This window comes from Lacerta agilis, chromosome 10 (genome assembly GCF_009819535.1).
Source record: "Lacerta agilis isolate rLacAgi1 chromosome 10, rLacAgi1.pri, whole genome shotgun sequence".
NCBI classification, from domain to species: Eukaryota; Metazoa; Chordata; class Lepidosauria; order Squamata; family Lacertidae; genus Lacerta; species Lacerta agilis.
In genome coordinates, this window is record NC_046321.1 from 69,252,780 (window position 1) to 69,267,416 (window position 14,637).

The 14,637-nt window shown below is 45.6% G+C and overlaps 1 protein-coding gene across 1 annotated transcript; it reads right to left on the reverse strand.

Annotated features, from left to right (window-relative positions):
- Window positions 1-1,063: 1,063 nt before the first annotated feature.
- Window positions 1,064-13,668, reverse strand: OPTN (optineurin). The gene is made up of 13 exons (XM_033162587.1): window positions 13,446-13,668; window positions 11,960-12,162; window positions 10,914-11,078; window positions 10,379-10,455; window positions 10,095-10,229; window positions 8,788-8,869; window positions 7,131-7,246; window positions 6,830-6,982; window positions 6,149-6,242; window positions 4,660-4,818; window positions 3,292-3,422; window positions 3,004-3,077; window positions 1,064-1,335 (listed from the first exon to the last, which is right to left on the reverse strand). The coding sequence occupies exons 1-13, from the start codon at window positions 13,609-13,611 to the stop codon at window positions 1,211-1,213; spliced, it is 1,680 nt and encodes a 559-aa protein (XP_033018478.1). The 5' UTR covers window positions 13,612-13,668; the 3' UTR covers window positions 1,064-1,210.
- Between the last annotated feature and the right edge of the window lie 969 nt (window positions 13,669-14,637).

Sequence of the window (14,637 nt, forward strand, 5' to 3'; positions counted from 1 at the left end):
TCTTTTTCCCCAGATGGCACTCGCTGTAACAACTTGCTTTGAGAAACCTGCTCTGACTCTTCAGAGTCTCTTGCATAAATGTTCCTGCTGGCAAATGTAATGGAAAAAACCCCCCATACAAACCAGTTTTTGCAACGTAATTTTATTTTTGTTGGATTGCTGTTAATTATGAGAACTAATTGATTATCTCTTCTTCAAGCATAAAATTGCCTCTTTTTCAAGGTTAGGTGAATTTTTAAAAACATTTATTTTTATATTAAACCAGGTTTAACAACATATCAACATGATAATGTTTTTAGGAACAATTAATATTAGTCTATAGTTTAAAAGAGCAAGATCAACAAGCACCTGAAAACTTTGCATCATTAAGGTGCCTTTGGAGGGACAACAGGATTTCCTCTTCAAGTATTCAATTACTAAAATATACTGTATTATTAAACCAACAATTTAGTTTCCCTGAATAGAATTAAGTGAAACAGCAAATGAAGTCAGATGCACTTTTGCCTCCTTGATATTTACTAACATAGTTCTCAATTCCATTCCAAAGCTACACAGGCAATAGCCTTTATCCTCTTGAAAAGGGATGGGCATGTGCTGCCAATGGTCCAGACCAAGAACAGCCACATTTGAGCATGTAGCAAGCATGTGTTTTATAAATGGGACCTTCATAGCTGTTGAACTCAAGAACCAAGTTCTTCACCAAGAACTTAAGAACCAATTTCTCTAGACCCATCTTTCTTCCCGCCTGTGAGAAGAAAAACCCATCACTTTCATTCACATTCTGTATGTATATACATATAAGCACAGCTCTTACTATCAGGAAGTTCTTCCTAATGTTTAGGTGGAATCTTCTTTCTTGTAGTTTGAATCCATTGCTCCGTGTCCGCTTCTCTGGAGCAGCAGAAAACAACCTTTCTCCCTCCTCTATATGACATCCTTTGATATATTTGAACATGGCTATCATATCACCCCTTAACCTTCTCTTCTCCAGGCTAAACATACCCAGCTCCCTAAGCCGTTCCTCATAAGGCATCGTTTCCAGGCCTTTGACCATTTTGGTTGCCCTCCTCTGGAACTAAAAATTCCTGTTGAAATAAATAGAAAAAGACTATTAAATTTCAAAAATCAGGCTCTTTGCTAAGGAGTGTGAATTGACATATTCTGTTTTAAAAGTGCATTTCTCATCTTTGAGAATTTTTGAGGCCAGTGCTTAGATGATACAGTCCATGACATGAATCTGAAGTGTGTCCATATCAGGAAGAATCATTCCACACTTCGGACAAGAATGTATTGGGACACTCCTTTGTTGCTGCTGCCAAACCCGATCTTCTGTTCCTGCAAAGACAAATTTCATTTTTGAGAATGAAAGGAAGAGATATAATATTAACTAACATCAAGATGGTCAGGTCCTCTTGTTGAAAAGTACAGTGGTACCCCGCAAGACGAATGCCTCGCACAACGAAAAACTCGCAAAACGAAAGGGTTTTGCGAGTATTTAGTTGACTCGCGAGACGAATTCGTCTATGCCTGTTTTTCGCAAGACGAATTCGCCTGGCGAGGTACCAATGTAAGCCGGCACCGGAGCCGCGCGTCGCCGCGCGGCTCCGGTGCCGGTCGGGAGGGGGCCGTGGGATCGTGCCTGCCATCGGGCACGATCCCACGGCCCCCTCCCGACCGGCAACGAAGCTCCCCGGCGCCGCGTTTGTGCTGTAAAGGCTTACCTTTTCGCTCCGGTCGGGAGGGGGGTTGTCCGCGTTCGCCATTTTGGATCGACTGCGCATGTCTGGACTCCCTCCCTCCCTCCCGGTGCCGCGTTTTAAGACTGCAGCGAGCGAACAGCAGCGCAGCTGTTCGCTCACTGCAGTCTTAAAACGCGGCGCGCTGTGGCTCCGGTGCCGGTCGGGAGGGGCCCCTGGACTTTTCCCCCATAGGAACGCATTAATTAAATTTTAATGCGTTCCTATGGGGAAAGGTGCCTTGCAAGACGAAATTTCCGCAAGACGAAGAATTGAAATGGATCCTCTTGAACTTGCATGATTTTACATCATATCCTCCCCCCAAAAAACACCACAATAACAGTGACCTATGGCATGAGTCCTCATGATTCCCCCCCACCCCGAATGACAATAAAGCAACGAACAAATTGCAGAAGACATTTGTAGATAAATAAGCGGCCCAAGTGGGTTCTCAGGTGGATTTCAAAGCCAATCCCTATGCCCATGGAATTCTGGAGACAGTTCGCAAGAGAAAATATGGGCCATCTAACAACTGCAGCACCCTTAACAAACTACAGTTCCCAGGATCCTTTGGGGGAGCCCGTAACTGCTTACCGGTAGTTGTATGATGCTACTTTAAATGCAATAGTGCAGATGGGACCCGAATGCTGTACCATGCAAAAGTCCTTGCATATAGAAATGATCTCCCATATGTATTCTGAAGCCACACAGCCCAGGAGTAGATTTATCTCTTAACCCAGGCTTCCTCAAACTTTGGCCCTCCAGATGTTTTGAGACTACAGTTCCCATCATCCCTGACCACTGGTCCTGCTAGCTAGGGATCATGGGAGTTGTAGGCCAAAAACATCTGGAGGGTCGAGTTTGAGGAAGCCTGTCTTAAACTGTTGTGTGAGAACTGGACTTTTGGAAATTTCAACAGTTATGTTACATGAGGAACTATTTTTTGGATATGTCTAATAATCCACATGGTAGTCCTCTGACCTCCTGCAAGGAGGCATAGTCAACGAGCAATTACAGTCTATCCACAGCTGCTGGAATACGTAGGTTTGCAAAAAGTAAGTTCTATGGCAAAAATCTGAGGGTGGCATTCAATTAAGTTTTACTCAGAGTTGATCCACTGAAGTTAATGAACCTAACTGAGTCACAGTCCTCTATTTCACTGGGTCTACTACTTGGAGTAAAAGTTAGTTGGATGCCACCCTGAGTTTGTTGTGTGAACAAAGAGCTGTGGCGTGGCAAGTTTCTCAGTTTGCCCTTTTAATTTTACCTCCTTGAGAAAAGTGAGACTGGCCTTGATCTGATGGGAGTCTGTGCCGAGTTTGCATTTCTGCCAGCATATTCCTGGAGAGAGAGAAAAAGATTGCTAATGCCATACCCTCATTTTCTATGGCTTTTTCTTTCTTTTCAAATCAGCATGGCAGTGAAGAACTGAAAATGGAGAGAAAAGATGCAGCCCAATAAACTTAATTTTTAAACATAGTCACACTGTTCTCTCCTCTCACAAAATATTGAAAAGGTTTCAGCGTCTAAACATTTCCTCTGATCAATTTCTTACCTCCCAAGATCTTCATGGTCTTGCTTCTCTGTCAGCAAGTATGCCAGCTGGGCAGCTAATTGCTCCTTTTCCTCGTGGATCTTCTCCCGTGCTGCTCGTTCAGCGTGGAAGTCAGAACAATAGAGCTCCATCTAATCAGGGAACACACAGGAATAAAGATCACAACATGCTTTAAAAACAGATAAATGAGTCAGTCTGAGTTAATATGCTGCCCTAATCCTGGTCCAAATCAATGGTGGCTGTACTAGCAAAGGATCCTGCCTCACCAAGCTTCCTCAGCCACCACCTGCCATGAACCACCATTGGCAGCAAAAGGTGCAGGTAGGTTCTATGCTTATGATAATATTTTATCCTCTTGCAAGTTGTGCTGTTTTAAGTGTGCATTTTATATTCGACTTCCTCGAGTAATGTTTTCTCTTGAAATCTTTTAAGATAATATTTTACTTTCTTGTTAATTATGTAGCTGTGAATGTAAACTTGTCTGTCTTCAGTATTGTTTTATTCTGGATTGTTTTATTTGATCCTTTAATGTAGGTTGTAAACTGGTTTGAGATTTTTTCCTTAAAAAATAAAGCAGTATAGAAATGAAAATTAACAACAATAACAACTCATTTCTTTACACAATCAAGACTTCAGAATTTGAATTACAATCCTAGCAGAAAGACTGAATAATCTTAGCACTAATCAGTTGGATTTATTAAAAAGCAGAAAATTGCAATCGACATCAAATGCATAATTAATTGCATAAAAATATTACAGTCAAACCAAGAACAATAAGCAGTTATTTTCCCCAATTTGTAAAAAGCTTTGGACCATGTAAAATGCTATTTCTTATATAATACTCTTGAATCGTTGCCTTGATAAGTATAATATAGGATCACAGTTTTAAAAACTGGATTACTTCAATGTACTACAAACCCTCAAACAACAGTCTATTTAAATGGTTCACTCTCCTTCCAATTTAATTTACAAAGTGATATACGCCAAGGGTGTCCATCCTTATGTACTGAATTATTTCATTTAGTGGCACACATACACACATGCATATGAGTTTATATTAGCATTTTTTTATTTAAGCTTATCTATGTATCTAAAGTTTCTAAGATCAATTCTAGTATGCCTGTGATAATAAATAAAACCTTTTAAAGGGAAATAATAATAATAACAGTAACCATCTGGCTAGGTTTCCCCAGCCACTCTGGGCAGCTTACAAAATAAATGGATTATCTTCAATGTTAGTAATACTTAAGAGCAGACCCATTCAAATCAATGGGCTCAAGTATTTTAAGTCAATTGATTTCATTCTCTCTGCTTAAGAGTGGAGCAGGATTTCACCCAGCCACCACATGACAGGTGTCCTTACCATACCTGAGTTCGGAGGATAGCCACGGTTTCCAGTTCTTCCTCCTGCCTGGCAACGGTCTGCTTCATTTCATCTAGCTGGAACTGTTTGGCAGCTAGGGCTTGCTCTGCCATATCCAGTCTGTGAATGAGTTCCTCGGCTGTAGCCTTATTGACCCTTTCAGTCTGCAGCAGGGGGAACAAAGTGCAATCAGAAACATCTTATGGCTTCTGGTGGCCTGGCAGTCTAAACCCGTGAATGAGCTGCATCGCAGTGCAAGCAGCTGCTCCCAGTGCAAAAAACACGAGGGGGGAAACACTATGGTCACAGTTTGGTTATGTGGGGCTCTGCATCCAGTTCTACTTCCCCTGTCTGGAAAACAGTGTACTAAAGAATGGAAAAGTATGGCTGCACTACTGTTGCAGGTGAAGGAGACCACGATCTCTGCTTAGGATGCCATCATCCTAAGTGCAGTCACCCCTCCCAACTTTCTGCTCCCATACCAATAAATGCTCTAAAGCATAAATGCACATGCCATGACCTACCTCTCCCACAATTATCTTTTATCAATTGCAGGGACGTTTCTAGCCCCTTGGCTGCCGGGGGCGGGCAGCCAAGAGGCACCCCTGGGGGCGGGGCATCGCGGGGGGTGCGTCATGACTCCCAAAGCCAGCACCCGGCGGGGGCACCCCTTTGTGCCGCGGCTGCTCGTGCCTGCGCAAGCAGCCGCCGCACAAAGGGGTGCTGGGCGGCGGATTCGGGAATCTGCGGGCTGCGTGCCCGGGCTCCCTTTGGGGTGCGCAAGTTGGGGCAAGGAGAGGGGTCTCTCCCTGCCCCTTGTGCTCCGCAAAGGGAGCCCAGGCTCCGCAAGCCAGCCAGCGGCGGAGCTCGGCATAGAGGGAAGGGGCGGGCCAGCGAGGAGGGGGTGGCACCCCTTATCGCTGGCCCGCCCCTTGCCTCCATGCCAAGCTCCGCCGCTGGAAGGGGGGGACTATTTTCGGCTCTGCCGGGGTGGAGCCGCAGGGGCGCCCAGCGAGGGGGGGTGACACCCCTCCTGGCTGGCCATCCCTGCGGCTCTACCCCGGCAGAGCCGAAAATAGCTTTTAATTTTTTTTAAGCCCAGGGGGCGGGGCCACCACCCAAAGTGTCACCCTCAGCAGGGTGCTGCTGGGGCCCCCCCGCCCCCCCTGGCTACGCCCCTGATCAATTGCATTTCCTCTTTAGTCTTCTTTCTTTTTTCTCTTCTACACTGCTTAATCAGGGAAGTCTTTATTAAAGCTGGGCGAAACCTCAGTACTGTCTAATGTTGCCATTTTTAGTCATTTTTGCTGTTGCATTTTATTATTAAAAATGCAAATGGAAAAAAGCAGCTTGTGCAACACAGCTGGAACCATGCAGAGCAACTGGGAGATGTGGGCACCTCCTGCGTGTTCTGAATCTATTGAACCCCGAATAAACTTTCACAAAGGGGGGGGGGATGCTATTCATTCCACTTCCTTACATAGCGAGGCTTACCTCTTTGTCTTTTAGTTCTTCAACTGTCTGCTTTGCTTTGGTCAGTTCAGGTAAAAGCTTGCTATAAGCATCCTGCAATGTGTTAAATTTCTGTCTGTTGGAAGACAAGTAAGACAGATATGAAAATAAGCCTTTATTCCTAAAATTGCTTATTTGGTGACTTTCTGCTTTGTTCACTTGTGTCCTTCAATGATTTCACAGTTCCTCAATAAAACAGAGATAATTTCTTGGTGTACTAATTTCAACAACAAAATACATATAGACTGTGTGCCAGCCTTAGGACCGTTTCACATATTGCACTTCAACAAACAGAACGCACACCAGAACAGGGATCTATAGCAAATCCTCTGATAAGTGTATCATTTTATCATATTCACATTTTCTCTACATATATTGGGGGAGAGGGGAGAAACTGAATGTATACTTGTAAAATGCAATGCACGAAGAGGCCCTATAACTTTTCTTCACACAATGAATAACCACAGTAGGGCAATTTCAGCTGGAAACCTAATCTGCACCACAGCTTTCCCTAAAGAGTAGGATTTTTTTGTCAGATTCTTCTTTGCAAGCTCAGTTTAGCTGATCAGTAGTGATCAACATGGAGGCGGAAATAGAAGGCGTGCATCACAGCCACATTTTGAGTATCACTTTCTCACCACCCGCTCCTAAGCCCATACTCACTGCTCTTCGTTTGCTCTGGCTTCCTCCAGCTTGATTTCCGACTGCATGCTCTCCACTTGAAGCTCCAGCTTCTTAATGGTGTATAGCAGCTGCTGCTTCTCATCCAAGTCTCCAGCGCTTTCACCCTGTTGCTGTCTCTCAAGAGCCTGGCACCTGTGAAGGAGATTATGGGGAACTTCACCAAGGAGTGAATGGAGGGAGAGAAATGCTCCACCGGAAACCGGTTGCACCCCTTGAGGGATGCTCTGCCTCAAGAAAATACAAATGCCTGTTCTGATATGTAATTTAACAGCACTCTTACTTTTCTTGCAGCTTCTTCTGGATTATCTCAGCATCTTTTAATTTAGCATGCGTCTCCTGAAGTTCTTTGAACAGGGCAGACACTTGCAGGTTTAGAGTCTCTACTTCATCACCCACCTGCAAGAAACAGGCAAAACCACTTAAAAACACAGGTCAAGTCCATAGACTTACTCCAGACTGAATTAACAATACAGCCCTGCTATTATGCTTCTAGTTTTTTGCATAACTAGTCAGAAAAGCATGTCACTAGTAGCAGATTTGAGTTTAAATAGTCTGAACATACGCTTAAAAAAGAGCCTATTGTCTGCAGATGAATCTCTTTGAGGAGGCCACACAGAACCTGAGCTGCAAGGGATCCACGCAGACTCCCCTGACCTCCCTCATTTGGTATCTACATGGGTAAGGCCAAACCATTGGTGAAATACTGTATTTTTCCGCTCCATAGGACGCACCGGACCACAGGGCACACCTCATTTTTAGAGGAGGAAACAAGAAAAAAATTTTTTTCTGGTTTTCCTCCTCTAAAAGCCCTGGTTTTTTGAGGATCAGCTAAAAGTTTTGCAGCTTTTTTTTTGCAAAGGGGGAAAAGCAAAGCTCCTTTTGCAAAGGGGGAAAAGCAAAGAGGAAAAGCCCCATTTTTATGGGGTTCAACTCACATTTCTGAAAAATCTTAAGGAAAGGGAGCCCTTTCTACTGTTTCCAGAGAGATAATCTAATCAGCCAGTCACATGTCCTGGGGAAACAAACAACCTCCCTCTGCAGCACATTCAACAAAGGAGGGCGGGGCTGAAAGGGAGCCGGGACTCTTATCTCTCTCCCGATCTCTTGCTGATCAGCTGCTGAGCGGGGTCCTTTCAAACCCCCTTTTTTCTTTGTGAAATAAAAAGCACAATCTGCTTTTGACCCCTGGGCAATTCAGTTCCAGGGACCACCATTCGTTCCATAAGACGCACAGGTATTTCCCCTTATCTTTTAAGAGGAAAGAGGTGCATCTTATGGAGCGAAAAATACGGTACAGTGGTACCTCGGGTTAAGAACTTAATTCATTCTGGAGGTCCATTCTTCACCTGAAACTGTTCTTAACCTGAGGTACCACTTTAGCTAACGGGGCCTCCTGCTGCCGCTGCGCTGCCACCGCACGATTTCTGTTCTCATCCTGAAGCAAAGTTCTTAACCTGAGGTACTATTTCTGGGTTAGCAGAGTCTGTAACCCAAGGTACCACTGTATAGGTGGTGTCATCTCCAGTTCAATGAGGCCGTGGAACTCTGCCTGTCAAGTTTCCCAGCGAAAAGTTTACAGCATCACCCAGAATGTGTGAGATATTCTGAGACACAATGGTCCAGATCAGCATCTGCATTAGTGGGCAGTTGTGTGTAAATGAAGGCATGAGAAACTTTAGAGCAGAGCTGCCAACCTTCCTTTTTTTTTTTTTTTGCTTTGGGAAATGGCCATAGCTGTCAACTTCCCCTTTTTTTGCAATGGGAAACGGCGCTGGAATAAGGGAATTTCCCGCAAAAAAAGGGAAAGTTGACAGCTATGCTTTAGAAAGTTCACTCTGAGCATTCTAGAACCCATCTGTAGGAAGGACAATTCTACCCAAAAGCTACCAACAAGCATGTCTGGCATGGTGCATTAATAAATCAGCCACAACACTTACGCTTTCTGCTCTCTCTTTTACTTCCTCTTCCTCATGTTCCACCTGAGTGCCTTTCTCTGCAGTTTTATTTTCTAACAGAAGTCTGTGAAACACAAGAATCCAATCCCAATTTAAACATATTAGTACGTTAGTCATATTGCTATAGATTTGATGGGAAAGGGATGAGAACATGTGACAGTCAATGGTATTTTCCAGAAGCCCTTCTCCACTCCCAAAGCAAGTGGGATTCATTGTAGAATCTGTTCACTGTCAACACAAGAATTCAAGATTGCTGCATTTGGGGGAATGTGCAAGTAGCACAGGTCAAAACCTCTCCAGCTACAGGGCATTCTCTCTTGCAGAGTAGAACAAACAGTTGCCAGTGAACTAAGAGCAATAATTGTTTTGTCATGCTACTAAAGCATTTAAAAGTTTTTTTTAAAAAAAGATTGTAAGTAGTATAATGGGGGACGTGGGTGGCGCTGTGTTCTAAACCACTGAGCCTCTTGGGCTTGCTGATCAGAAGGTCAGCAGTTCGAATCCCCGTGACGGGGTGAGCTCCCGTTGTTTGGTCCCAGCTCCTGCCAACCTAGCAGTTCAAAAGTATGCCAAAAAGTGCAAGTAGATAAATAGGTACCGCTCTGGCAGGAAGGCAAACGGCATTTCCGTGCGCTGCCCTTGTTTTGCCAGAAACAACTCAGTCATGCTGGCCACATGACCCGGAAAAACTGTCTGTGGACAAATGCCGGCTCCCTCGGCCTGTAAAGTGAGATGAGTGCCACAACCCCAGAGTCGTCTGCGACTGGACTTAACTGTCAGGGGTCCTTTACCTTTACCTTGCCTTTTTAGGTAGTATAATAGTTAGAGTGTTGGACTAGGAACAATGGCAATTAAATGAGGAGAGGGAGATCGATGCACACCACAATTTGAGCTCCTTGGAGAAAAAGGCAGGATATAAATGCCATAAATATAAATATTAAAATCCCTAACACTTTAGATGCAACTTAGGTTATTAGGGGCTTACAAAATCAGCATTAATTGCCTTACAGTGTAGCTGAACAGATGACAGGAAGAACGTGTGTGAAATGCTTAGGAGAAACACTCAGAAATACGATTGTAAATTCAGGACTTAACAGCGTTGTTTGAGATCATGTCTATACATCAAAACACTGCAAAATGGATTGTATTCAACATTAGCAGTGCTTAGAGCAGACCCATTGAAATGAATGGACATGACCACCTGAGGTCCATTAACCTCAATAGGTCTCCTCTGAGTATGACTAATGTTGGATTCAACCCAATAACTATAAGCTATAGATGGGTGCCACCTTTCCTTCTGCTCCTGGAGCTCCTTTTCCAAGACTTCTCTCTTCTGGATCTCGCTCCTGAGGGAATGAAGAAGCTGGCTGACAGTCAACTCTTCGGTTTCCAACTTTTTTTTTGCTTCATCCAGAGATCTGCTCCTGTTTTGACAAAATAGAAGAGAGCAGTGCAGTGGCTGGAGTGTTGCACCGGACTCTTCTTGTGTTAAATCCCTTTCTCCAACAGAAGACTAGGAAGAGCAGCAGAAATCAAAACCTACCATTAGGAGCAGCCCAGGAATTCTACTTACACATAGGTAGCTGCATCCCTCGTTGTTTTGCCATGGAGGTCTTGAATTTCTTTCACACCTCCGTTTAATTCTCCTTCCTGTAGAAAATTGGAAGGGGAGAACATGACAACTCTGAATCTGACATGTTGCAGTTATGTGATGCAATGCATGGCATTAATCTCCCTCTAACATCATCCAAGAAAATACACACGGAAGACACTAGGTCAATAATACTAATATGAACCAACGAAGCCCAATCTACAACTCAGTTAAGCCAGAGTGCTGAGATTTCTAGACAGTGGTGATCAAAAGCTCAGCTGGATGAGCGGGATTCTCCCCCCTCCAACACCAGTGGGCTGACTTCCCACATTTTGAAATACGTGAATAATGAACATTAGCATCTAAAGTGGGAGGGGGGCACACCGTAAGACTGTGAAGAAGCCCAGAGATTGCCCAACTGCACACTTGGCCCCAGGCCCACCTCATCATGAGAAAGACCAACTGACAGCCCCTCCCATGTCTTTTCTTCTCTGCGGAAGGGACAGCTCTTGCTTACGTGCACCCTGATCTCCACAAACGAGTCGTCAGTTCCGACGTTGAGTTTAAGCTGCAGCTCTGAAATGATGGCAACCAGATCGGCCTTCTCAGCCTGCAGCTTCACCACTTGCGCCCTCAGCTGCTCTAGCTCCTGGGCCAGCTCCTTTTTGGAAACCGTGCATCCCTAGGGGGAAGCAGTTTAGACGGAGAGGGTTAGAGAAGCCAGGAGACACAGGAGGAGAGTGTGAAGGACGTGCCACATATTAACTATGCCCTTTTAAAATGTGGTTCTTTTTTTGGGGGGGGTTGTTGTTGTTATTTTGATTATATATATTGTGGTTTTATATTTCGATTTTGTTCTGTGAACTGCCCTGAGACCACCGGGTATAGGGCAGCATATAAATGTAATAAACAACAACAACAGGACATTGAGTTCATATAAGCCCAAGCTCTCTGCTCCTGCCGCCTTATTTATTTGTATTAAAATCCCTATTCCAGCCATCTAGTGCCTATGTGTTTATCTTCCCTTTTTATAATATTGCAGATTGTAAATCTTATTGTTTTATTCCTTTGATCTGTTTTAAACCTTTGGCATATACAGTTGTACCTTGGTTCTCAAATGCCTTGGCTCCCAAACACCGAAAACCCAGAAAGAAGTAAGTGTTCCAGTTTATGACTGTTTTTCAGAAGCAGTGGCTTCCAGTTGAGTGCAGGAAGCTCCTGCAGCCAATTGGAAGCTGCACCTTGGCTTTTGAACATTTCGGAAGTCAAGCAGACTTCCAGAACTGATTACGTTCGAGAACCAAGGTATGACTATATATATGTATGTGTGTATGTGTGTGTGTACACAAAACTGCACGTCATTTCGAAGCATTTTATGTAGTTAGTGACAAATCAATGTAATAAAGAATATGAACTGGACTTACGGCTGCGGCCTTGGACAGTTAGCTATTCACAGTATCTCTGTTGTTGTTTTTCCGGCAATAAAAAAAGTTTCTCTAGCTGTGTCAGTTTTTATAGATGTGCCCCATGCATGCATGCACACACGCTCCTAGTTTCATTTACCTTTGTGGACCCTTCCTCTCTCTCTTCTAGGGCCTGGAGTTGCTTCTTCAGGGCTTCATTCTCTACACATTTGGTTGCCAAGCACTGCCTGGCTTCCTTGAATTTAGTTTCATAGAACTCCCGCTCTTCTTTCAGCTTCTCTCTCCATGTAGAAAGCTCCTCAAAGCGATCCTTCATAGCTTGATTACGCTGCCTCATGGCTTCTGTTGGGACACGCCAAAATACTGCATCAGCAAGTATCAATAATAATAACAATAATATTATTATAATTTATTATTTGTGGCCCCGCCCATCTGGCCGGGTCTCCCCAGCCACTCTGGGCGGCTTCCAACAAATATTAAAATACATTAAAATCTACTCCAGCTACTCTCCCTCCCCAAACCTGAACTTGGATATAGGCAAAATACATCGAAGAGGGCAGGGCTTGCCCAAGACATTTTGGCACCTGAGGCAAAACACAAACGGGCTCACCCCTGTCACCACCAGGGAAGGAGGAGAGAGTGAAGATCTACATCAGGAACAAGTGGGGAGTAAAGCTCTACATCGGGATCTGCTGCCCCTGTGAATCCTGCCACCTGAGGCGGTTGCCTCACCTTGCCTCATGGGTGGGCTGGCCCTGGAAAGTTTCATGGATGGAACTGTACTTTTTGCAGTGCTGCCTGGCCCACTAGGGCGAAAGGGGCACTGCTCTGCCAACCTCAGTCTACCTTTCACCAGCCCCCATTGGCCTGCTTTCTTACTTACAACCTATCCAGGGGGTGGCACTGCCTGTCAGCTCCTAACTCGAGTTTCAGTGATGCCTTTGTAGAACTCAGCAGGTGGGGAGGACAACTGGAATTGGAAAAGAGAGTGCCTCTGAGCGCTCACACAGTGCTTTGCTAGTGAGTAACTACAGTTGACGGTCTAAGCATCAAGAACTAAGGGAACACAGACTCATAAGCTAAGACTCCCTAGATCCTTTTCACATGTACTACTAGCAAGTCAAGTGTCCCCATCTTCCTGCCTAAGTGTAGAAGCTTACATCTGACCCTACTGAAATACATATTGTTAGTTTTGGCCCAGTTCTCCAACCCCGATTCTGTCTTCTGCAGCACTGGCTACCCCTCCCAGTTTGGTGTCATCTGCAAATTTGATGAGCACCCCCTCAAGACCGTCATCCAAGTCATTTATAAAGATGGGCTGTTTGTGATGTGGGAAGGAAGCACATTGTTCAGGCCACCTTAAGCCCCACATATATTAACATTCACATCATGCATCTCTCCAATTATGCCACCATAGAAGCAGGCAGTCTCCACTGACCAGACCCAGATCTGCTTAGCTTCACCAAAGCAGCTGCCTCACGTGCCTCATGCCCCAAGCTGAGCACTCAGTACTCAGTCAGAGGTCAATTGGCTCAAGTAAGCCGAGCATTCAAGGCCACAGCAAGTTTACTTCAAGGCCATCTCTGTGAAGCCATGTGGAAGTGCATGCAATGTAAATAGTTTACCTTTAAGCTCATTGTTCTCAGTAATGAGCTCTTTCATCTGCTGGACCATCTCCTCAACCGTGGATGTGCCAAGTGGGGGAGGCGACACACTTGGGTGCCCATTTTCCACCTCAGTCTTGCTACACTGCCCATTATCAGCAAGACAATTTAATGGCTTCTTGGACATTGCTACACTTACTTTGCAAAGAAAGAAAAAATAGATAATTATAATAATACACCTTCCAATGGGCTGTGGTTTATATACACAAGGAGGAGTTATCTGGACTAAGAAATTTTGATGAATGAAAACATTTTACTAATTAGTACACATAGTTCTCTTCAGCACTTCCGTAGACATTGGTCAGAACGATGTTCAGAAGTTTCTGGACAGGTGTACCAAGGGGAGGGGAGGAGAGCAGGATCACACCGACTGCCCATGCCCCACCAATGCAGGTATTGGGTGTTAATGAGAAAGGGCTGCATATACTGGGTGTTGTTTTTTTTACTGCAATTGGGAGCCCTGATTGGCGCAGGCTTTGTAACCGCATAGAAGATTTCTCATTAACGTTGTACACACAACCACTGGAGAGGCACAGCCAACAATGGAGTGTGCCTCTGGGGGTGAAGTCTAACCACTGATAGCAGCACCAAAGTGATCTCACTGGGGCGCCAGCCTGGGCAGTGTGCCTGGAGGTCCTGACAAGACCCCCCTCTCAGCCTCACTGATGTGGTCCAAGGAAAGCAGAGCAAGACGTTTGGCACCAGCTGGGCTGCAGGCGCCATCCAACTGTCTTAAGGACTCCTCCACTCTGAATTTGTTCCTCCTGAAGTTCTCCCGCAAGGCAGTGAAGGTGAGGATCAGCGCTCTCCCGGATGGGCCCGCGACGGGTCTGCCCTGCTCCCCCCGCCCGAGGCCGCGTCATGGCAGAAGGGGGCGGGGCTGCGCCTTTGCCGCCCCCCCCCCCTGCGCGCGTCTCCCTCGGCCCGCTCCCCTCCTGCCCCTTCCGCGCAGGGAGCGGGGGTCCCTCGAGCCCCCCAGGGCAGGCGGCGCTCGCGCGGGACGCAGGACGGGCGCCCCCCCCCGCCTCCCGCAAGGACGAAGGACCCGCCCTGGGCTCGGCGGCCTCTGCTGCCCCTCGGGAGGTCGCTCGCTGCGCCTTTTCCCCGCGACCGAGGGGCTCCGGCGCTCCTCTGCCCCTTCTCAGCGCCTCCT